At 36.2% G+C, this 25730-nt stretch overlaps 1 protein-coding gene across 1 annotated transcript in view; it reads right to left on the bottom strand.

Annotated features, from left to right (window-relative positions):
• The window catches only part of Sccpdh (saccharopine dehydrogenase (putative)), a 37904-nt gene extending 12684 nt beyond the window's left edge, over positions 1–25220 (bottom strand). The window contains exons 1-5 of the mRNA XM_076873148.1: positions 24942–25220; positions 22654–22766; positions 15075–15155; positions 12999–13128; positions 10070–10119 (exon numbers count right to left, since the gene is read on the bottom strand). Coding sequence (XP_076729263.1) covers positions 10070–10119; positions 12999–13128; positions 15075–15155; positions 22654–22766; positions 24942–25131 — 564 coding nt within the window. The 5' untranslated portion in view covers positions 25132–25220. The remainder of the gene's footprint in view (positions 1–10069; positions 10120–12998; positions 13129–15074; positions 15156–22653; positions 22767–24941) is intronic.
• Between the last annotated feature and the right edge of the window lie 510 nt (positions 25221–25730).

The raw sequence follows: 25730 nt of genomic DNA, 5'->3' as shown, positions 1-25730 counted from the left end.
TCCTATCAGTATTCTTGCTCTTGGAAATAAGAAGTTTAGTTTTATTTTATCAGTTGTACTCAGCTAAATAACTATTCTTAAAAAAGTAGCCTCTCTAATCATATCCCTATCCTTTGCCGATTCCTCCAAATTTCAAGATACATTCACATGTACATTTATGCAACGTATGTAACATACTGTCCATCTGTCCATCCTGTTATACCCAGTTCTCCTTCCTCCATCACCTCTTATTTCAGCCCAAAACTATATACCTGTCTTCCCACTGAAGTCTTTTTAAAATAAGCTTCTTAAAAATTTTAAAGTTCACTAATGTGATTTATATTTTAAGAGATTTCCTCAATTCTTTGGTTTATTTTTGATCTAAAATCCTGTAGTTACTTGATCTTACCTTGTTACCTCTTTCCTGACACTCTTAGTTCTTAGTGCCCTTCACTCTTCCAATATAACTATGCTTTCCTTAACCCCTCCCCCTGACTGCAATGAGAAATGAGTGGAAGAAAAGAGAGTACAAGAGAAGATTTATCTTCTAAATGTATTGTCAAAGTGCTGGCCTTTCTTCTAGATTAATTCTTTTATTTATTCTTTTTTTAGTACCAGGGATTGAACTCAGGGGCACTCAACCACTGAGCCACATCCCCAGCCCTACTGTTTTGGATTTCATGAAGAGACAGGGTCTCACTGAGTTGGCTTAACATCTTGCTTTTGCTGAGGCCGGCTTTGAACTCGCGATCCTCTTGCCTCAACCTCCCGAGCCACTGGGATTACAGGCGTGTGCCATCGTACCAGCTATTCAATCTTAATTACAGAGAAAGTTTCTTAGCTTTGATGACACTGAAAAAGCAGAGATACCAAGTCTAATTTCCATTTTGGTACAGATTGAATTCTTCTGTTTTATTAAAAGTATCATAGAACTAAAAGTCTTAAAGGTTAGATTTGCTATACTACTTAATCTAGGGCTGATCAATTTGAACTATTTACAAATATGAAGATTTCCAAACACTAGGAGAAAACATTTTTTAAAAATCTAAAAGTATTTTGTACAAATCAGACATGAAAAAGCAAAAATTTTTAAAAAGGTAAAAATTAAATTCAATTAAAAATTTAAACTTTATTTCATTGAAAAAATATATAGAAAAAGTGCATACTATATAAATTTACAAGTAAATGAAACTATGAAGCCAACATACACATAACCATCCAGGTCATGAACAACACAGTAAAGCCAGCATCCAAGAAGACCCTTTTTCTGTTGTCTAACTAATCAAGAAAAATTCCTTTCTTTAGAATTTATTTTTGGTACCAGGGATTGAACTCAGGGGCACTCGACCACTAAGCCACACCCCCAGCCCTATTTTATTTATATTTTATTTATATTTTATTTATATTTTTGTATTTTATTTCACTGAGTCTCACTGAGTTGCTAAGTGCCTAGCTTTTGCTGAGGCTGCCTTTGAACTTGCGATCCTTCTGCTTCAGCTTCCCCAGCTGCTGGGATTACACGTGTGTGCACCCAGCTCTTTCTTTAGAATTTTACCACCTAAGTAATCATCTCTAAATAGTACAATTAGTTTTGCCAGTTTTAAATTTTACAGAAATGGAATCATGCAAAATATATTAGAGTTGGCTTCCTATGTTCAAAATCGTGATGTCAGGATTCTTCATGTGTTGCAGGTAACTCCTATTCCACAGCTGGCTTTTTCACTTTCTTTCTTTTTTATTTATTTATCTATGCATATATTTTTATTGGTGTCTTATAACTATGCATAATAGTGGCATTCATTGTTACAGATTCACACATGTACACTGATCTCAAGAACTTTTTCTTTAATTTAGGGATTTAATTTTTTATGTTTTAATTAGTTATACATGATAGTAGAATGCATTCATGTCTTTGATATATCATACATAGATGGGATATAATTTCTCACTTTTCTGAGTGTACATGTTGCAGAATCATATTGGTCATGTCGTCACATATATACATAAAGTAATAATGTCTGTTTCATTCTACTATCTTTCCTATCCCCACATCACTTCCCTCTACTAATCTAAGACACTATTCTTCCCTAGTGTCCCCTGCCTTATTATGAATTAGCATCCATATATTAGAGAAAACATTTGGTCTTTGGTTTTGTGGGATTGGCTTATTTCACTTAGCATGATATTCTCCAACTCCAACCATTTACTGGCAGATGCCATAATTTCACTTTTCTTTAAAACTGAGTAATATTCCACTGAGTATATATACCACATTTTCTTTATCCATTCATGTATTGAGGGACACCTAGGTTGGTTCCATAGTTTAGCTATTGTGAATTGAGCTGCTATAAACACTGACATGGCTGTATTACTGGGGTGTAGTATGCCGATTTTAAGTCTTTTAGATATAAATCAAGGAGTGGGATAGCTGGGTCAAATGGTGGTTCCATCCCAGTTTTCTGAGGAATCTCCACACTGCTTTCCATAGTGATTACACCAATTTACAGTCCCACCAGCAATGTATGAGTGTACCTTTTCCCCCACATCCTTACCAATATTTATTGCTGCCTGTATTCTTGATGATTGCCATTCTGACAGGAGTGAAATGAAATCAGAGTAGTTTTGATTTGCATTTCTCTAATTGCTAGAGACATTGAACACTTTTTCATGTATATGTTGATCAACTGTATTTCTTTTTGTTCAGTTTCTTAGCCCATTTATTGATTAGGTTATTTGTTTGTTTTGTTTTGTTTTTTGGTGTTAAGTTGTTTGAGTTCCTTATGTATCCTAGAAATTAATGCTTTAACAGAGGTGCATGTGATAAAGATTTTCTCTCAATTTGTAGGCTTTCTCCTCACATTATTGATTGTTTCCTTTGCTGAGAAGAAGCTTCTTAATTTGAATCCATCACATTTATTGATTCTTGATTTTAGGAGTCTTATTAAGGAAGTCAGATCCTATGCCAACGTGGTGAAGATTTGGGCCTATTTTTTCTTCTATTAGCTGTAGAGTCTCTATTCTAGTTTCTAAGTCTTTGATCCACTTTGAGTTGATTTTTGTGCAGGGTGAGAGATAGAGGTTTAATTTCATTTTGCTACATATGAATTTCCAGTTTTGCCAGCACCATTTATTGAATAGACTATCTTTTCTCCAGCGAATGTTTTTGGCACCCTTGTCTAGTATGAAAACTGTATTTATGTGGGTTTGTCTCTGTGTCCTCTATTCTGTACCATTGGTCTACAGACTATTTTGATGCCAGTACTATACCGTTTTTATTACTGTAGCTCTGTAGTATAGGTTAAGGTCTGGTATTGTGATGCCTCCTACTTTACTTTTCTTGCTAAGGATTGCTTTCCTTTTCACTTTGTTAATGGTGCTTTTTTTAAAATTAACATTGCTAATTTTAAATCTATATAAATTTATCACTTTTTCTTATATTTTATGTCTCTGTGTCTCTTTTAAGATGTCATTCCTGGTGTGAGGCCATGAAATAGGTCATAGTCTAAAAGCTTTATTGTTGACTTGTACATTTAGGTCCATCACTCAAACCAATTTAACTTTTTCTTTTCCCAAAGAGATACTGAATTGTCCCATCATTTTTTTCTTTTTTTAAGGACTAGGGACAGAATTCAGGAGCACTCTATAATTGGGCTACTTTCCTAGCCCTCCCCCCACCTTTTTTTTTTTTTTTTTTAATTTTGAAGCAGGGTCTCACCAAGTTGTGTAGGATGGCCCTGAGCTTGCAACCTTCCTGCCTCCACCTCCCAAATAGATGGGATTCCAAGTGTGTACCACCACGTGGGGCTAAAAATTTCAATCTCTAGCTATAACTGGCATACAGGAAAATAATTGATTTTTATGTTAGTTTCATATCCAGAAACAATAAACTGAAGTAGAAATCAATGAAACCAAAAAGTTGGCTCTTTGAAGAGATCAATAAATTTGACAAATTTTAGAAAGAATGACTACACACACACACACACACACACACACACACACATACATACACATACAGAGGGAGAGAGAGAGAGAAAGAGAGAGGGGGGATGGGTACTGACACTCAAACTACTAAAATCAGAAATGAAAGGGACATTGACTTTATAAAAATGAATAGAAAGTACTAGGGAGTTCAATAAATCAATAAGTGCAATAAATCATTTTATGCCAACAAATTAGATAACCCAGATAAAATGGAAAAATTCCCAAAAAGATACTATTATAGGTTACATTACAACCCTCTCCCAAATTAAGACTTCATATATGAAGTTATTACTCCTAATACCTAAAAGTATGACTTTATTTGAAAATTAGTTTTTCCAGTAATTTTAAGACTCTTTTATTAATTCAAATATTACCTGTATATCCTTTTTAATTTTCTACATTCACAATTATGTCATCTGCAGAAAATAGTATTTTTCTTCCCTTCTAGTCTATATACAATTAATTTCTGTTTTCCTACCTTACTGCTCTGGCTAGGATCTGGCTGGATAGTGGGCATCAATATTTTATTCCTGATCTCAAAGCAAAGTTTTCAATGTTAAACACTGGGTTTCATATTTGTTATTGCTTTTTAAAAAAATATTCCATTCTACTCTTAGTTTTGCTCTGTTTTAATCATGAATGGATACTATATTTTACTAAATACTTTTTCTCTTTTGAGATGATCTTGTGATTTCCCCCCTTTTGCTTGTTAATGAGGTGAATTAGAGAGATTAGATAATGTTAAACTTTGCATTCCTGCTCTAAAACCAAATTGGTCAAAATGTATTACTCTTTTTACATATTACTGGTTTTAATTCACTAATATTTTGGTAAAGGTTTACTTCTAAGTTCCTATAAGATGGATTAACTTTTTTTACATTGCAGAATTGCTCTTATAGGGTTTTGGAACCAAGATTACACTATTCTGGTCCACTCGATTCATTCAACACACTTATTGAGCTGCTATTATGTGTTCAGCACTGTTCTAAGTGCTTGATGAATTAAACAGATTTATCCTTCTGTAGTGTTCACATTCTAGAGAGAATGGTGGAATTCAGGGGAGGAGAAGTACTATAGGAAAGGAGAAAAAGGAGAGCAGATAAAAAAAAAGCTGGGAATGTAGGTAGGATAAGCTCTGAACATTCATTAATGGAATGACATTTGAGATAAGATTAAGAAGGAGAGAGTCATGCAAATATCTTGGAGAACCTTCTGCAGGCAAAGGAAACAGCTGATACAAAGCCCTAAGGCAGAAGTATGCTAGTGTGTTCAAGAGCAGCACAGAAGTCAGCGTAACTGGAAAAGAATGAATAAGGGCAAACTGGAAGAGAAGGCTAGAGAGGCCACTAGAGCCAAATCCCTTCTAACTATGCACATTAAGGTAAGGATTTTGGCTTTCCTTCTGAATGTAACAAGGAGTCACTAAAGAATTCGAAGGAGTAACATGGTCTGGGTTATATTTAAAATATAAGGGACTCTATGTAGCCAACTGGGGAGGAGAATGGAGAATCATTTGATCCCAAAAGCTGTGGGCCAGCCTGGGCAACATAAAGAGACCCTATTTTAAAAAAAGGATCACTGTGGCTGTTGCGTAGAGAAGAGACTGTAGGGGAACAGGCAATACCAAGAATAGGGTGGTAGTAAGAGAAGGGGTTAAAAAAAAAAAAAGATTTTCACATATTTCAGGGTAAATTCAATGGACTTCCTGACAGACTGGATGTGGGTTTCAGAGAAAGCAGTTAGCAAACACTCCACCATTTGGCATTAACAGTTACAAATAAGCTGTGGGTTAAAGCACATATGGAAAGGGAAAACAGAAGTTCCATTGTGGACAAATACACTTTGAGATATCTATCCAATGTCCAAACAGAGATGTCAGTTAGGCAACTGGACATTATCTCTTAAGTTAAGAAAAGGTCTGAGTTTTCTTGTGATCTCATTATTGATTTCTAGTATAACTGCATTACAGACTAAAATACTAGAGCATTTTAGTAAAGGGCTGTAAATATTTTAGGTTTTGTAGGTCACATATGATTTCTGGTGCATATTCTTCTTTTTTTTTTGTGACATCTCTTTGAAAATGTAAAAATAATTCTTAGTTTTCAGCCACGTAAAAACAGGGATGGGTTCTAGTATAACTTTAGACTAAACTATCCAGTATGGTGGCCACCATATGGCATATATGGAATATGTCTATCACTGTGGGAAGATCTAGTGGGCAGCACTACCCTACAATATATAATTTCAATCCTCTGCAATTCTTTTTTTAAATATTTATTTTTTTAGTTGTAACTGGACACAATATCTTTATTATACTTATTTTATTTTTATGTGGTGCTGAGGATCGAACCTCGCACGTGCTAGATGAGCAATCTACTGCTGAGCCACAATCCCAGCCCCTCAATTCTCTACAATTCTTTGAGTCGTCCTCTATGTCCTAGTTATAGCCTATGATTAACAATTTTCTTATGTAAAAATAGGGGTAAAATGTTGGATAAGGGATGGTAGGAGAATAATAGTCTGTCTAATGCCAAAGGACTAAACAGAATCAAGGAAAAATATCTCTGTTCCATCTTTGTGATCTGTATTTTACTTTGAGGGAAATGAGAAAGGGAAACTGCCATGATATATATGCTGCAACTATTCTGTCTTCATTTAATTCCTTATATTAATAATAACAAAATATTTATTGAGTAATTACTAAGTGCAGAGCAGGTTTTAATTGGTATTCATTGAATAATTTAATCTTCATAGTACCATATGAAGTAAACACTCATTATCTTTTTTTTAATATTTATTTTTTAGTTGTAGTTGGACACAATACCTTTATTTTATTTATTTTTATGTGGTGTTGAGGATGGAACCCAGGGCCCCACAAAAGCGAGGTGAGTGCTCTACTGCTGAGCCACACCTCAGCCCCCTAATTATATTTTATATATGAACAAAATGAGGCACATTAGAATAAATAAACTGCTCAACACATCACTGATAAGTGGCAGAGCCAGAATTTAAACTCAGGGAATCCAGCTCCAAAACCTGTACTCTTAACATTTTTTTTTTAAGAGAGAGAGAGAGAGAGAGAATTTTAATATTTATTTTTTAGTTATTGGAGGACACAACATCTTTGTTTTGTATGTGGTGCTGAGGATCGAACCCGGGCCGCACGCATGCCAGGCGAGCACGCTACCGCTTGAGCCACATCCCCAGTCCCACTCTTAACATTTTGATGAAAAGATTCTTGATTCTGTAAGAACCAACCACTCAAAAGTTCTTTTTTTGCTTCTAGTAAAGGAAAGAGACCATCATTAGATCTACCTGGTTTTTCTAATGACATCTCCTGATGCTCTTTCAAAGAAGGCCTCTATCTAGCTCTACCAATTTTCTCACCATTTCCCTGTAATAACCATCTGCTTTTTGTCAGTCCTGCACTAACTTCCTACAGCCTCTTGTCCCACCTTCTGTTTTTACAACTCTCTTTCCTCTTTGGAACCTGTTTAGTGCTGTTTAAATGGGGTTGACCCTATCATACCATCTTCAGGTGATCTAGACCTGGGCAATCCATTACTCCATGACCCAGGTTCCACTGATTTATTGGCTCAAGAATGGCCAAATGGGCTGGGGATGTGGCTCAAGCGGTAGCGCGCTCGCCTGGCATGCGTGCGGCCCGGGTTCGATCCTCAGCACCACATACAAACAAAGATGTTATGTCCGCCAAATACTAAAAAATAAATATTGAAATTCTCCCTCTCTCTCTAAAAAATAAAAAAAAAAAAAGAAAAAAAAAAAAAAGAATGGCCAAATGGCCCAGTACTTAGTAAGTTTCTCTATCATTTGATATGTAAACTCTGGTAGCTCTTCCTGGGAAACCATGAACCAACATGTACCTTCCATGCCTGCTTGAAAGTCTCTGGGTTACACATCCACTGTTTTACATATTGCCATACTAGTGTATGTTGTATTCTGCTGTGTAACCGATGTGATTATGCAATCTGTATATGGGATAAAAATGGGAGTTCATAACCCACTTGAATCAAATGTGTGAAATATGATGTCAAGAACTATCTAATGTTTTGAACAACCAATAATAAAAATTAAAAAGAAAGTCTCTGGGGCCGGGGATGCTGGGGGGAGCCAGAAAGAAAGAAAAAAAAAAAGAGGAAGAGAAAAAGAGTTTGGACAATATCCTTAAACACTGAGACCCAGTGAGATATTTGCAGACATTTGGTCATACAAATCAATAAATGGCTTTTTGTTTTGTTGGGTTTTTAAAGCCCTTCTCATTCTTGTTTCTGGGCCTTTGTTCAGACTGCTGCCTCTGACCTTCCAAAAGCTATTCACTTTTCAAGGCTAATGTCAGTAAGGCCTCTATGAGGCATTCCCAAATTACTCAGGCCCACTCTCACTTCCTTTTATTCTTATATTCTAGCAGATAAACACAAACATAAGCATATTTTCTAAAGCTCTTTGTTTTCATTTAATCTTTGTTTCTAAAGCTAATGGTTTTAACCACAATTCAGATGAACAGAATCATCACTCTTACCTAAACATGCTTCAGGTCATTCCATCTTTGTGCCTTTGTCTTATTACAAGTTAGTACCCCTTATCCCACATGCTTGGGACTAGAGATGTTTCAAGTTTTTTCTTCTTCATTTATTTACTCATTTACATAGCATTCCATATTCAAAATCTGAAGCGCTCTGAAATCCAAACTTTTTGAGTATCATGTTCATGATCAAAAGTTTCAGATTTTGGGGGCTAGGATTGTGACTCAGCGGTAGAGCGTTCACCTAGCACGGGCGGGACCCGGGTTCCAATCCTCAGCACCACATAAAAATAAAGGCATTGTGTTGAAAAAAAAAAAAAAAGTTTCAGATTTTGAAGCACTTTGGATTTCAAATTTTCAGATTAGGGATGCTCAACATACATTTCCCTCTTCTTCACATCTCCATAGCACCAGCCCCTGAAATTCAGTCCAAAACCCCCATAACCCAGCTTCTCCAGAAAGTTCTTGATCTCTGGTCCCTAACCAGACGAACTTTATATTCTCAGAAACCTACTGAATTTCACCACATCACTTCAATAACACTTTTTATCTCCTCCCAAACTAAATTATAACCTATGCAGGGCTTGCATCTTATTCATCTATGTCATTTTTACCTTGCCTTTCTATATATATTTGTACTACTACACAGTATTTATTAAATAAATATATTTTAAAAAGAATAAATACTTATGAAGCCTAACCTAGAATTAAGTTAGGTGCTACTGGCAATAAAAATACTGTCATAAACTATAATCCTTTCCCAGAAATGTAACTATCTTCTGTTCCCAAATAGATTATAAATTTTGTAGGACTAGATTTACCTCAAATTTCTTTTTTTTTTAAACTTTTTTTTTAGTTGTAGTTGGACACAATGTCTTTATTTTATTTATTTTTATGTGGTGCTTAGGATTGAACCCAGCACCTCGAATGTGCTAGGCGAGCCCTTTATGCTTTACCACTGAGCCCCAGCCCCAGTCCCTCAAATGTCTTTTATGGTCACAATAGTATCTAATAAAAATACACTAACTTGCACTAAGGTAATAGTTGTCTTGATCAACAGCAATAAATGAAAAATGCTTTAATGTTGGACTCATTCTAATAAATTGTACAGGTGTTTTAAAAATAAACATATTTTAGCCAGGCACAATGGTGCATGCCTGTGATTCCAGCAGCTCAGGAAGCTGAGGAAGCCTCAGCAACTTAGTGAGGTGCTAAGCAACTCAGTGAGACCCTGTCTCTAAATAAAATATAGAAAGGGCTGGAGATATGGCTCAGTGGTTTAGTGCCCCTGGGTTCAATTCCTGGTACCAAATAAATAAATAAAATATATATTTTAAGTCAAAATAATTTAGTCTTTACTATTTAAAGTTAAACATAGTGACACAGAGTAAATATTACAAGTATATATAATATTTAATTAATCTAAATTTTTTTTTAAAGAGACATACATCATTCATTTCCAAAATGTTTCTGATTTATTGGCTCAAGAATGGCCAAATGGCCCAGTACTTAGTAAGTTTCTCTATTAACTTAAAAAAAAAACACTTGAAAAACAGAAAAACTAACCTCAGGTCCTGAATGTATAGTAAGGAAACTTTCCACAGCAGTCAAAGTACCTAAAATAATAGGAAAATGGTGAAACTAAAGTCAAACAAAATCTAAATTATTCTGCAAGGATAAGTAATAAACTATTCACACTTAAGGACCAACTAAGCCTACAGTTTATATAATCAGAAAAATCTATACAGATATCAGTTTTGTGATGTTATTATACACATAATTAAGAAGCAGTTACTACAGGGTAAACTGTCAGAAAGGGTTATTTACCATAAAGCTAACTGCTAGTACTGACAAAATCTTTTCTAATATTTACAGTGACAATGCTAAGAAACTTCCCTGATAAGCAACAACTTAACTCACTCATTCTGAAAGGCTCATCACACAGTTCTCAAACTCAGATCTATCAAAATTACTTTGTATTCAAATATAATAGCTTTCAAGGGCTTATTAGTAGTGGTTTATAACAAATGTTTAGAAAAACTAATAAAACACTCTTTATGATGGCTTATAAAATATTTAAAACAAGGTTGTTAAAATAAAATATATATACAATAAATATAAAATAAAAACTAAAAACCAAAGCCAAAAAAGGGAAGAAATCAATTGTATTAATGATGAAGATAATACGTAAGTATAGTGTTTAAGTATTTAATATTTGAGTTTCTTGAGTTTAATGTAAAACCAAAACAAAACAAAATGGGATAGCTAACTCCCAGAATTTGACAAAATAAAAAATATCGATTCCTTAAGAAATAGTTCCTGGTTTTAATTCCAAGAGAAAACTTTTTAATTTGGGCCTTTCAAAGTGGACACTGAACAAGGTAACAAATATGTTATCAACAAAGATGTTTAAGATGTTACAGCAGAACAGAACTATGGCCATATAAATATTTCAGCATGATCACTGGCAAAAATCCAGAAGAGATCATAAAAGTATAACTCACTGAAGATGTTTCTGAGGGTTGCTAACAGAAAGTTGCAAGGTATTTGGCTCTGTGATCTAACCCTAGCCCCAGAAAGAACACAAACCACCTGTGGCATGTGTAATAAAATGGGCACCACCCTATCAAAAATCAGCAAAGGTACTTGTGAAAATGCTTACTTCTAGGTTTTAGAATCTATTTCTCCCTTAACAAGAAAAAAACACCTATTCATAATAAAAACTATTATATAATTAAGAATGACTTCAATAACAAATACATAAGATTATCATGAAGAAAATTTCTATTTTTTTTTCTTTTTTTTTTTTTTTTGCAGTGCTAGGATCGAACCCAAAGACTCATGCATGCTAAGCAACATTCCCAACACTGCTATTTCTTTCTGATGTTTATTATGTAAAAAAAAGTATTCTATTCCTAAATTCCTAAAAATCCAAAATCAAAAAAGGCATATATTTTCAAAATTCCAAATCATACACTGAAATGGGCTTTTCTCCTCTGATCTTCTAATTCGATGGCTGTAGCTTCCTTAATGTCCTGACCTTGCCTTATCATTCTTTTAAAATGACCACATAGGTGCAGGCATGTTGGTGCATGCCTGTAATCCCAGTGGTTTGGGAGGCTGAAGCAGTAAGGTCACAAGTTCAAAGGCAGCCTCAGCAAAAGTGAAGTGCTAAGCAACTCAATGAGACCCTGTGTCTAAATAAAAATACAAAAATGGGGCTGAGGATGTGGCTCAGTGGTTGAGTGCTCCTGAGTTCAATCCCTGATAAAAACCCACTGGGTATTCATTAAAATTTTATATAGCATTTTCTTTTTGCTTCTAATTTCACAAGCAAGATTGATTTTTAACTTTTCTTGTGTGTGCTATCTCTGTTGGCTTTGGTTTCTTGTTAACTTTTTAATATAAACAGAAACATTTTCCATCTATTTTAAATCCTACAACAGTCTATACAGCTCTAAAATTATTGGTTTCAGGTCATTTTCTAAATGGACACCTGTTGGGGACTGCACACACACACTTTTAAGTCCTGAGTAAAGAGGTACTGGACTGGTATCGCACCCTGCAATGCAACTGGACTTTACCTCTGCTGGGATAAGAAAGTTGCAGCTCTGGGAGTGGGTGTCACTTGATGGGGTTGAATTACACCCACCTGTTTGTTGTAATTCTACCTTTCTGCCATTTTTTTGGATAGGATGTTCCATGGATTAGCTCCCCCCATTAATAAAACCTGGGTTCGAGGTGCTCCCTCTCTTTCTTGCCTGCCTTGCCTCCTTGATGGGAGCTGGGTCAGAGAGGCCATTGCAGAACCCAAAGAAAAAGGTGTTTCTCTGTCTTTGTGTCATTATTTTGTGCCTACCCACTTCTCTTGGAGTGACACCCTGACCTGTGTAGTCGTGTGTCACGGCAGACACCTTTAAAATACGCATGACATTACTATAACATTGACAATTTTTTCTCGTCTTAAATAATTGTCAACAGTTTATAACAGGATTTAAAAGATACCAAACTCTATGTTTAATGTTTTAGCTTTGATAGTTAAAACTTCAAAACTTTTTTCAATGCTGGGAATTAAACCCAGGGTCTTAACTGCATTAGTCAAGCACTCTACCACTTTATCACTCCACACCACCAGCCTCAAATCTTTTAATTATAATGCATGTGTAAATTGTATTAATTCATACACAGGCAAGACCGAATTTACAATAATTACCAAAAAATTTTAACAGAGATTTTACATTTTAGTTACCTAAAAACTAAATTGAGACATTGGACAATTCCTCATTTTTGAACACTTAAATTACTACCATGCCCTCAATAATAGTGTCAAAGTATTTTATTAAAAGTGTGACTATATTAAAAACAAAGCATGTGTTTTAATATTGCCCATTTATAGCTATGTTTCTTTTCCCAAGTAGATTTTAGTTTATCATAATTATAAACATGAAGCTCTTCTGTTGTTAAATTCAAGTACTGCTTATTGATCAATAATTACCGTTCATTTGATTTCTGGTATATATTACTCCCAGATCTGCTGGAATGGAGTCAAAGCCACTGCTTCCAATGATATAAACCCCTTTTTCAGCAGCTTTCTCATGATACTTCAAATACATTAGTTCCAGAAACTAAAAAATTCAGGACAAGAATTTGAATCAGTTTATAGAAACAATCAGATAAATATTAAATGATTTATCTTTAAACACAAAGAAATTATATTGAAAAACGCTAACCATATATGGGGCTCAGTAGCAACACATTAAAAGTTCATACTTAATTCAGATTTTCTTAGTTATTACCTAATATCTTTTTTCCATTCCAAGGTCCCATCCTGGATGCCACATTACATTTAGTTGTCATGCCTCCTTGGGCTCCTATTGGTTATGACAGTTTCTCAACCCTTCCCTTGTTTTTTATGTCATTAATTATATTTTAATTTTATTTTTAATAGACATAATTATTAGACATATTAATGGGTTTCAGTGTGACATATCGACACATTAATACAAGAAACAATGATAAAGTCAGGATTAATAGCATAAATTGCCTCAAACAATGAATACTAGTTAGATATTTTGCTGAATGGCTTTCTAAGGGAATTTACCTCTTGCTTTTCTTACAATTATATAGGGGTTACAGGTTTTGGAGGAAGACCACAGGGGCAAGATGTAATTCTCATGATGTATCAAGGCTACATCTTATCCACATGATTTACTAGTGTTGATACTGACCTCTAATACCTAGCTAAGGTGGTGTTTGCTAGCTTTCTCCACTGTAAAATTATTTACTTGTCCTGAGGGCATAGTAGCTATATAAATCATTTAGAATTCTTCTATCTCTTCTCATCACTCTGCCCATTTTTAAACTGGGTTCTTTGTAAACCCATTATTGACTTGTAAAAGTTCTCTATATATTCTGAACCTTTATTATGTTTTTTTAGTTTGTCTGTTTTGCAGTGCTGGGGTTTAAATTTAAAGCAAGATCTCACAAATGGCTAGACAAGCATTCTATGACTGAATGCCCCCCAGACCTATTAAGTTTTGATACTACTTTTATGGTAGCTTATAAGACAACAGAAGTTTTTCACTATTTTCTATGCTCTGGGTTATGTTAAATAATACAGGAATTGTTTTTTTTTTGTTGTTGTTGTTTTGTTATTTAATTCATGTTTATTTAATTCTTTCTGAATCAATTTTATACTTTCCTAGTATTTTCTAATATATATTACCAATTGATAATCTCTAAGTATAGATTGTGTTGGCATATTAATGACAATAATCAGTAGAGACTACAGAACATGTGAAGTTACCATTTTAAAGATGGTAGTGCAGCTTAGTGCCAGTTAACACTTGGCTTCTTGCAGTTAAGTAAATCTTAAGTCCTAGTTCATCAGAGTTGTGTGACTCTGAGCAAGTTATTTAACCTCTCAAACTTTAACTTCTTTATCTATAAAAGAGAGATGAAGATGATAACTACTTTACAGGTAAATTTTGAAAAATATACCTAACATTTTTAGCATAGGGTTGGGTGTATGGCAAGTATTTAATAAATGTGAATCTTTATTTATTCATTTGGTACTCAGGATTGAAACAAGGGCCTCTTGCATGGTAATCATATGTTCTACCACTAACCTACAGTTCTAGCCCCCCATTTATAATTTTTAGGTTGAGGGGATTTTACATTTATTTTTCTATAACATTGTAAAGGTACTTGATTTTAAAAAGGGATTGCTAATGAAGAAGTTTAAAAAGTAAGATTCTGAGAATCACATATAGAACACTATTTTAATTAACTCAGCTTACAGCATTATCTATTAAAAAAAAAAGTCAGCACATCCTATATACAAATAAAATAACTGAGGTGGTCAGGGAGAAGAAAAAATTCAAGAAAACTAAAGCTAAGACCTTACCATTAGTGATCTCCTTTAAGCTATCAATGGAATACTGTCTCTAAATACTAGAAAGGAATCAATGATTTCAAAATACAACCACAAAATTGCACTAAATATTCTCTACTGCATTAAACAGGAAATCACAAGTGTTTAATTCTGCTTTTTTCTTTTTATTTTACATACCTCAGGTTCTCCACAGATGTCAATACAGCTAGTTCCATTTTCAACACATGCTTTTACTACAGGTTCTCCATAAAATCGATACTGGGGAAATAAAGAAAAACAACAGGTTACTCTTACTTGGCAAGCTTTCACTGAAGCAAAGGACATTTAATTTTAAAAGTACAATCTTGGTTATCCCCAAATCAAATGTGAATAAAAGAGCCTAAAATAAATCGAGAAAATAAGACAATTGTATTATACCACCACTGTTGGTATAAATAAATACAGGCATGATGAATTACACAGGAATGTATGCTTACCCCTAACTGAAGTTTTAACTTCTCTTCTTTTAGAGAGGAAGTAATTTACTTGAGTTGAATCCTAAAGAATAAAGATTTACCAGAAAAAGAAAACCCCAAATAAAGGAAAATGTAAAGTTATAACTAAGGGAAGCTATTCTTTGTAACTGAAGTGCACGGTGGTTATGTAGGAAGTGGCGCTTGCCTTTATAATCCCAGAGACTCAGGAAACTGAGGCAGGAGGATCTCAAGTTTCAGGCCAGCCTCAGCAATTTAGCAAGACCTGTCTCAAAATTAAGAAATAAAATAAAAAGGGCTAAGAATATATCTCAGTGGCATAGAATCCCTGGGCTCGATCCCAAGTACCCCCCGCCCCCCCCCCCACAAATCTCACTAGCTCTCTAGTGTCTGTATTATATAGTTTAAGTCCAAACTTCTCAACATTTTGTAAAGATCTCATCATGTAACACCACAGCCCCTTAATTCCCATGTTCCAGCAATCCTAAACTCTTTGTAATTCCCTACATGCTGGTGCTTCAAACCTAGTGTTTACTTCTGCTACTTACAACATTTTCCCTCTGCTAAACACCTGCCTGACTCCCAACTCCTCCAGGCTTGACCTTAAGGACTCATCACTTCTTAAGTCTCAACTAGTAAGTCACAGTCTTCCAGCTAGTCAGTTCTCTACAAGTACTGGAAAGCTGCAGTGAAGCATTAATGAGCTTTTTAAAAATAGCAGAAGTTCCTTACAGAAAGAGTAAGTATTTTCCTATTTGCTACAATCCATCCATTCCTTCCATTGTATTTTGTTATACCTTGCCAACTTCTCCACCAGTTAATCTGAGGCTGAGACTTCCCATGATCTTATCCTTATCTTATTATATTGTTATATTTTGCTTTATTTAGTGCCTTGTGTTTGTATGGAGCAAGTGGAGAAAGAATAACAATCCTTGATCTCAGCTGACATTTCTTACTGTGAAGCCAATGAGCTTACAATAATCCAGTGTTCCATGTTCTAACCCAGTAGTTCTGCAGGAGGTATACAAAATGATCTACTGAGTATGAAGGTAAATATAAGAACTTTAATTCATGCTACTTTCTTATAAGAAACAGAAAGAAAAAGTAAAGTTTTATTAATAGTTAATATATGAGGGCTGGTGTTGTGGCTCAGTGGTAGTACACTTGCCTGGCATGTGTGAGGCAACTGGGATCAAGTCTCAGCACCACATAAAAATAAATAAAATAAAGGTCTATCAACAACTAAAAAAAATATTTTAAAAAAATAGTTAATATATGGACTGAGGGAATAGCACATGTTAAGTGGTCAAGTGTCGAATATAGGATGCAACAGGTATCATGAGAAGCCTGGAGAGTTCTACAACACACAGGGGGCCACAACAGCACCCTCATTCATTCATTCATTCATTCATTCATTTTTAGCATATTGCAACCTACTGTGTGTTTACTCACAACCTGCAGAGAAGAGTTTCTAAGATTTGAGCTCTAAGACCTCAGGCATTTAGAGGGAGAAGGATAAAAAGGTCCAAAAGAGAAGACAGATAAAGCTGGTGGACAGAAGGAAAACTAAAAGAAGATGAGAACTCATAAACCCAAGTAAAGAAAGGAAGAAATGATCAACTGGCTCATGCCAAGAGGTTTAAGATGAAGACTGGGAACTGATGGTCGGATTTGACAGGATGGGACTCTCTACCCACTCAAGTAGGAAGGATAAAGCCTGACAGAGTAGTTTAAAATAAAGTAGGAAGCAAGAAAGTGGAGGTAGTGAGGGATGAAAAGTCTTTCAAGGAGTTTTGCTTTAAATAGTACATGACAAAATGGAGTAGTTGGAAGGGTATGGAATCATGGGACTTTTTTTCTTCAAGATAAAAGTTGTAATTATATATTTAAATGCTGATAGAAATAATCCAATACACGTGAAAATCTGCTAAGTAATCCAATAAAGACAAGAAAATTATAAACAAAGTCTTGGAATACTGTGCCCAATAGGGATAGCAGCAGTTTGGGTACAATACAGGTAAATGGGTAGACAGGTATGCAGGTAGATCTAGTGGGATAAAGATGACAAAATTCTGTTCTGTCAGTTTCTTTTCTCACAACAAAATGAGAGAAAGAATGAAACAGAGAGAAAGAGACATTCAGTCATCAAATAAAAATGAGGGGGAAAGAAGACATGCTCCAAGCATGAGGAAAGAGAAGTTGTAAACCTACTGCTTGATAGAGTAGGAAAGAGAACAGCCATGAAAATGTAGAATTGCTGGGGAGCAGAGTCCCACAAAATGCTTCTAACTATATATTTGAAACAAGACCAGTCAACATGGGATGTGTTTTTATCCAGCCACATTGGGTTACTTATGTTTACCTAAAGAGTTAGAGAATTAGAATAATCAAGGTTGGGTTTTTTTCAAGAAAAGTGAAGAAAGAAGATCAAGGGAGCTAGTTGAAGGTGTATATTACAGAGTAATTATAGCAATGGATTTAATGGTCATAATCTAAGCTAGTTAAAAATAAAACTAAATAAAGAATATTTCAAATGCATATTTATTTAATAACAATACAAAAAACCTTTTTTGATTTCAATTTTAAAAATTATTAGTAGTGTCAGGTGTGGTAGCACATGCCTGTAATCCCAGCAGTTTGGGAGGCTGAAGCAGGAGGATGACAAGTTCAAGGCTTGCCTTGGCAATTTAGCAAAACCCTGTCTTAAAAATTAGCTGGGGATGTAGTTCAGTAATAAAGCGTCCCTGCATTCAATCCCCAGTACAAAAAAAAAAAAAAAAAAGTAGTAATAGTTTAAATGCTTAGTTTTTAAATAGCTTGCCAATTGTGATGGCTTCTTCAGATCAATCAATAAATGTCATCATCATTTACCTTGTTACAGGCCAAAAGTCTAGATGTCATTCTTGATGTCTCTTTTTCATATCTAGCACAATTGCACAAGCTGTTCTCCTTTCAAAATATACTGTGAACCCAAGCACTTCTTATCACTTGTTCTACTACCCTGGTGCTTGGACCATTCTACTGATTGGCCCTTATTTATTTTTCCTCTCAGATGCCAAAGAACTTCAAAATTAAATCAGATCACATCCTTGCTTTCAACCATTCAATGACTCTTGGTCATACTTAGAGAACTAACTCCCAATCCTGACCATGGGCTATAAGACTCTACATGACCTAACACTTCAATCTACCTTCACCTCTCTGCCTTGCTCCAGAGGTCTCAGCCAATGTCTTTTCTTACATTCCTCAGTCTTACTAGACACAGACTCACCTCAGGACCTTTGTATTTGCTCTCCCCAGAATATGCTTCTCCTTGAATACAGTTTAACCTTTTACTTTATTCCAATTTCTACACAAATGTCATTTTTCAGAGACCTTCCCTGATCATCCACCTAAAAGAAACTGATGGGCATTCTCTTTATCTCCTTGCTTCATTCTTCCTCAAAACACTTACCACACTACCTACTATTATAATTTTTTTGTTACTAGGGATTGAACCCAGGGGCATTTTACCACTGAATTACAATCCCGAGCCCTTTTAATTTTTTATACTGAGGGTCTTGCTAAGTTGCCAGATTGGCTCAAATTTGGGATTCTTCCACTTCAACCTTCTGAGTTGCTGGGTTTACAGGCATGTATTGTCATGTATTATCATGTCCACTATTATAATCTTATTTTTCTGTCTGCACCACAAAAATTTTAGTTCCACAAAAGATTTTGTTCACCATTGTATACCAGTTGCCTAACATAGTGCATTTTATATATATTAAGTATTCAATAAATATTTCTGAATAAATAAATGACTCCTTTTTTTAGTTTCTCTCTTTTTTTTTTTTTTTTGTACCAGGTATTAAACTCAGAGGCATTAGCTATTCTGGGTCTCTTATTTTTCCAGATGAATTTCATGATTGCTTTGTCTATTTCTATAAGAAATGCCATTGGGATTTTAATCGGAATTGCATTAAATCTGTATAGTGCTTTTGGCAGTATGGTCATTTTGATAATATTAATTCTGCCTATCCAAGAACAAGGTAGATCTTTCCATCTTCTAAGGTCTTCTTTGATTTCTTTCTTTAGGGTTCCGTAGTTTTCATTGTAGATGTCTTTCACCTCTTTCGTTAAGTTGATTCCCAAGTATTTCATTTTTTTCGAGGCTCTTATAAATGGGGCAGTTTTCCTCATTTCCCTTTCCGAGAATTTGCCACTGATATACAGAAATGCCTTTGATTTATGGGTGTTGATTTTATATCCTGCTACTTTGCTGAATTCATTTACTACCAGTTCTAGAAGTTTTCTGGTGGAACTTTTTGGGTCTTCTAGGTATAGAATTATATTGTCAACAAACAGTGCTAATTTAAGTTTTTCTTTTCTATATATATATCCCTTTAATTTCTTTTTCTGTCTAATTGCTCTGGCCAGTGTTTCAAGAACTAGTTAAACAGAAGTGATGAAAGAGGGCATCCCTGTCTTGGTCCAGTTTTTAGGGGGAAGGCTTTCAATTTTTCTCCATTTAGAATGATGTTGGCCTAGAGCTTAGCATAGGTAGCTTTTACAATGTTGAGATGTTCCTGTTATCCCTAGTTTTTATAGTGTTCTGAACATGAAGTGATGATGTATTTTGTCAAATGTTTTTTCTGCATCTATTGAGACGATCATATGATTCTTAAAGTCTATTGATGTGATGAATTACATTTATTGATTTCTGTATGTTGAACCAACCTTAGCAGGAAGAGTGAAGCAGGAGGCATCACTATACCAGACCTTAAACTATACTACAGAGCAATAGTAACAAAAACAGCCTGGTATTGGCACCAAAATAGACTGGTAGACCAATGGTATAGAATAGAGGACACAGAGACTAACCCACAAAATTAAAATGATCTTATATTAGACAAAGGTGCCAAAAACATACATTGGGGAAAAGATAGCCTCTTCAACCAATGGTGCTGGGAAAACTGGAAATCCATATGCAACAAAATGAAATTAAACCCCTATCTCTCACCACGCACAAAACTCAACTCAAAGTGGGTCAAGGACCTAGGAATTAAACAAGAGACTCTGCACCTAATAGATGAAAAAGTAGGCCCTAATCTTCATCATGTCAAACTAGACCCTAACTTCCTTAATAAGACTCCTATAGCGCAAAAATTAAAATCAAGAATCAAGGGGCTGGGCTGGGGATGTGGCTCAAGCGGTAGTGCGCTCGCCTGGCATTCGTGTGGCCCGGGGTTCGATCCTCAGCACCACATACAAACAAAGATGTTGTGTCCGCCAAAAACTGAAAAATAAATATTAAAATTTTCTCTCTTCTCTCTCTCTCTTAAAAAAAAAAAAAAATCAAGGGGCTGGAGTTGTGGCTCAATGGTAGAGCACCTGCCTGGCATGTGTGAGGCACTGGGCTCAATTCTCAGCACCACACATAAATAAATAAAATAAAGGTTCGTCAACAACTAATAAAAATATTTTTTAAAAAATCAAGAATCAATAAATGGTATGGATTCAAACTAAAAAGTTTCTTCTCAGTAAAAGAAACAATCTGTGAGGTGAATAGAGCCTATATCTTGGGAGCAAATTTTTACCCCTCACACATCATATACAGCACTAATCTCTAGGGTATATAAAGAACTCCAAAGCTAATCACCAAAAAAAAAAAAAAAAAAAAAATCCAATCAATAAATGGGCCAAAGACCTGAACAGATACTTCTCAGAAGAAGATATACAATCAATCAACAAATATTATGAAAAAAATGTCCATTATCTCTAGCAGTTATAGAAATGCAAATCAAAACTAAGGTCTTCTTTGATTTCATCTCACTCCTATCAGAATGACAGCTATTATGAAAACAAACAACAGTAAGTGTTGGTGAGGATGTGGGGAAAAAGGTACACTCATACATTGCTGGTGGGACTCCAAATTGATGCAGCCAATATGGAAAGCAGAATGAAGATTTCTTGGAAAACTGGTAATAGAACCACCATTTGACCTAGCTATCCCTCTTAGTCTATACCTAAAGGACTTAAAAAACAGCATACTAAAGGGACACAGCCACATCAATTTTTTTTTTCACATCAATGTTTATAGCAGCACAATTCACAATAGCTAAACTGTAGAACCAACCTAGATGCCCTTCAGTAGATGAATGGACAAAAAAAAATGTGGCATATATACACAAGGGAATGTTACTCAGCAATAAAAGAGAATAAAATCATGGCATTTGCAGGTAAATGGATGGAGTTGGAGAAGATAATGCTTAGTGATGTTAGCCAATCCCAAAAAATCAAATGCCAAATGTTCTCTCGATATAAGGAGACTGATTCATAGTGGGTAGGGAGGGGGAGAATAGCAGAGGTGGGAGGGAAAGGGTGGGGACAGGGGGTTAGCAATGATGGTGGAATGTGACGGACATCATTATCCAAAGTACATGTATGAAGACACGAATTGGTGTGAATATACATTATATACAACCAGAGATATGAAAATTGTTCTCTATAGGTGTAGTATGAATTATAATGCATTCTGCTGTCATTTATTTAAAAAATCAATTAAAAAAAGAAATAAATAAACTCAGATACACTTGATGCCTGAGACACATCCCCAACCTTATTTTGTATTTTATTTAGAACAAGGTCTTAGTGCCTAGCTTTTACTGAAGCTGGCTTTGAACTCACAATCCTCCCATCTTAGCCCCCTGCACCACTGGGATTATAGGCATGCATCATCACGCCCAGTTTCTTTTGTATGTTTTTAACTTATATATTTCTATAATATAAGAATATAATAATATGTAAATAAAGTTGGGGATACAAACTCACATTCACTGAAGGGGCATACAGTAAAAAAAAAAAAAAAAAAAAAAAAAGGGAGGGGCTGGGGTTGTGGCTCAGTGGTAGAGCGCTTAACCGAGCACGTGCAAAGTGCTGGGTTCGAACCTCAGCACCACATAAAATAAATAAATAAAATAAAGGTATTGTTTCCAACTATAACTAAAAATATATACATATTATAAAAAGCATATGGGGGGGGTCTGGCCAACACAGCTGTAACCAATAACAAAGCGGTATACACTCCCTGAGTATATGCCACTGAAAGCCTGTCACTCCCTCTCTCACAGTGTTCAAGTCAGGTCCATCTGCTCCTCACAAGAACACTCCCCATAGATTGTTAAGACCTTGACCAGTTCTTCTGTCCTCTGACCTTATGTTCCTCTGGAATATAAAATATCAGCTTTTGCTGGAAATGAATGGATTATTTGTTCCAAAACAAAGAAGGGTTGATTACTTACAGGTCCTACGCAATTGAGGACAACTGTTGCCTGTTTAGCCATTTCATCCAGTGAGGCTGGGTTAGTGATATCACAAATTATTACTCCAACTTCAGATGGCAGTGTCGGTCTTCCTAAAATAAAAAAAACAAATCATTTAAAGCATTTCCTAGTATAATTTTAGATTTTTTTTATATTAATAACAAATTTGCTAAATATACTAATGTGATGAAAGCTAAATCTCCTTCTCAAACTAAAGATAAAATTGTTTTCAATCAGGTAATTTTAAAGGGAAAAGGCTATTAGGAAAGCAGGGTTAATACTAAGGATCTAACACAGCATCTAACACAGCAATGTATAAATGAAAACTCTGTGTAACATGGCAATTTTACAATCAAATTTGGATGCTAAGTAGATTTCTGCTTCGACTTTCACCACCAATAAATTTATATTATAGTTTCCCATCAACTACTAAACAATTATATATGATCAATTACAGGGAGTGGGAGAAGCCTGTCAAGATCAACACTATGAGAACAAAAGAGGACTCTGAGTCTCCTTTTTAAAAAATCCAATCTATATAAAACCACCCAGATTCATAAAAATAAAATAACTGGAATTAGCTGATCCAATAAAAACAATGCAGATTTTGACAGGTCTAGGTGAATTCCCCAGGATAAATTGATTTGGGCATTCTAAATGGTAAGCTAGGCTGTACCTACATCATCATGTTGAGCAGGAAAAAGAAATGAAACAATATATTTTAATAGTGAAATTATGGGCTGGGGATGTGGCTCAAGCAGTAGTGTGCTCGCCTGGCATGAGTGCGGCCCAGGTTCGATCCTCAGCACCACATACAAACAAAGATGTTGTGTCCGCCAAAAACTAAAAAAAAAAATAAATATTAAAAAATTCTCTCTCTCTCTCTCTCTCTAAAAAAAATAGTGAAGTTATTAGAATTTTGAAATAATAAGGCCCAAAAGCTCTTTGCTCAAGATCTGTGTGTTGACACTGGCAACAACTAACAATTGTAGGAGAATCTAACCTACTCTCTATCTTCTGTATATAACCATGACCAAAATATTCTATATTCCTACTTAAATGCATGTTCTGTGTGGAATTATATGATCAAACAGAAAGAATGTGGTATATCCAGAATGCTACAAGTGCTACTTCTCTAAATAAGGTGAGTCTAGAGAATTAATAGCCAAATTTCAAGGCTATCAAGTCCTAAGTTAGGTTTCTCCCCCAAATAGGAAGGCAGGATCTGACTGTCTTTCTGTCTGGTCTCTCCACCAAGTCTCCACAGCACCTGGATAGGACCTCACATGGGAAAGATCACTCAATAATATATATTAAATGGGCTGAAAGAATAAGTAAATGTCCAAATCAAAAGAACAAAAAAAATGTTTTTTTAGTTGTAGGTGAACACAATACCTTTATTTTTATTCATTTTATGTGGTGCTGAGGATCAAACCCAGTGCCTCATACTCAAGACAAGCACTCTGCCTCTGAGTCACCACCTCAAACCCCCAAATGCAAAATTTTTAGAGAAGAATAAGATTACTGGACAATTCTTACAAACAAAAAATAAATTAAAAAAACAGCAGCAACTTAATGAGACCCTGTCTCAAAACCAAATAAATAAATAAATAAATAAACAAAAAGGACTGAGGATGTAGTTCAATGATAAAGCACTCCTGAGTTCAATCTCCAGTACCAAACCAAACCACTAAACAACCAAAAGCACAAAAAAATAAAAATAAGGGATTGTGGATGTAGCTCAGTAACACAAAGGGAGATCATGCACACAGCCAAAATAAAATAATAAAAAATAGAAACACAACAATCATATCAGTAAAATTCTTAACTTTCTTTCCCATCCAGAAGACACAAAGCAGATGAGTAGAAAAATCAATCTCAAAGAAATCAATGCCCTATCTACCTATAGGTATCAAGAAACCTCAGACCCACCAAGTACCAAGATGGGGTGAAGCAGAGTAAGGAACAACTAAAGTTCTTGACTCTTTGACAGTAGGATTCACCAAACCATGGAAGAGATCCAGAAGTGGTGGGGAAAGAAAATTTTAAATTGTTCTTTAATTTAGGGGTGACAGAAAGCCAGGACAATATATGAAACATTCCTCTCTCCCTTCAGTTCTCGAGCAGGGCTTGTGGGGAGATGCAGGGAGCATCCCTGGAGAAAAGCTCGGTTCGGACGACTCTAAGTCCTCCGCCGGCCTTCGGGAAGCTTTGAGGTGAGGACAAGCCCGGGGTCCGCGCAGCCCGGTCCCATCTCTTCCCTTTACCCAGCTTCAGTGCAGCCTTCTCCAGCACTCGCTGCAGCTTCTCCCGGGAGCGGCCCGCCACCGCCCATGGCAGGGGGGAGCTCCGATCCGGGGCCACCTGCTCCCGGGCTACCTCCTCGGTCACGAACTGGCCGGTGAAGCCAGAGGCGCCGAACACTACCAGGTGGAAAGGCCTTTGCTCAGTCGCCATGACGAGTCCACAGCGAGCCGAGGCCCGGGGCGGGCTGAGTCCACCGCGCCTGCGCTTCAAGCCACGACTCCAGTACCGGGCGCAGCAACCGCCGCGGTCGTGGCCGCCGTCGCCGCCGCCGCCGCCGCCGCCGCCGCGGTCGCCAGCGCGTAGCTCCTCCTGCCAGATGCGCGCGGGCCACGCCCATGGACACGCCCACTCCGCCTCGAGCGGGGTCCACAGCCGCGGAGCCACTTCCCGCCATCGTTCGACTGCCTCCGGGTGCGGCTCTGACGAAGGCTGGTCTTCTGGGGCTGACGGAAGTGGACGTGGTCCATGGCTACGTCGGGTCGTTTGTGCAGCTGGGCTCTGACCGCTCGAGACGCTGCCTCTTATCTTCTCGGAGGCTGGGGGCGGCGGCGGCGGGTTATTCTCTTGCCCCTGGGGGTTGTAGCATAAAGAGAGTTCGAGAAACGCTGGTGAATGGAGGGCATTGCTCACACCAAGAACGTTTAAGCTTTGACAGCACATTGGCCAAGGGCTGTCTGCGAAGCAAATTAATAACAGGGGGAACGCTGGTGGGGGTATAAGGAATGCAAGATAATAGCTCTTCAACTTTT

This window comes from Callospermophilus lateralis, chromosome 13, assembly GCF_048772815.1.
Source record: "Callospermophilus lateralis isolate mCalLat2 chromosome 13, mCalLat2.hap1, whole genome shotgun sequence".
NCBI classification, from domain to species: Eukaryota; Metazoa; Chordata; class Mammalia; order Rodentia; family Sciuridae; genus Callospermophilus; species Callospermophilus lateralis.
The sequence above is the reverse complement of the archived record's forward strand: the minus strand, read 5'-3'. Positions and strand labels throughout refer to the sequence as shown.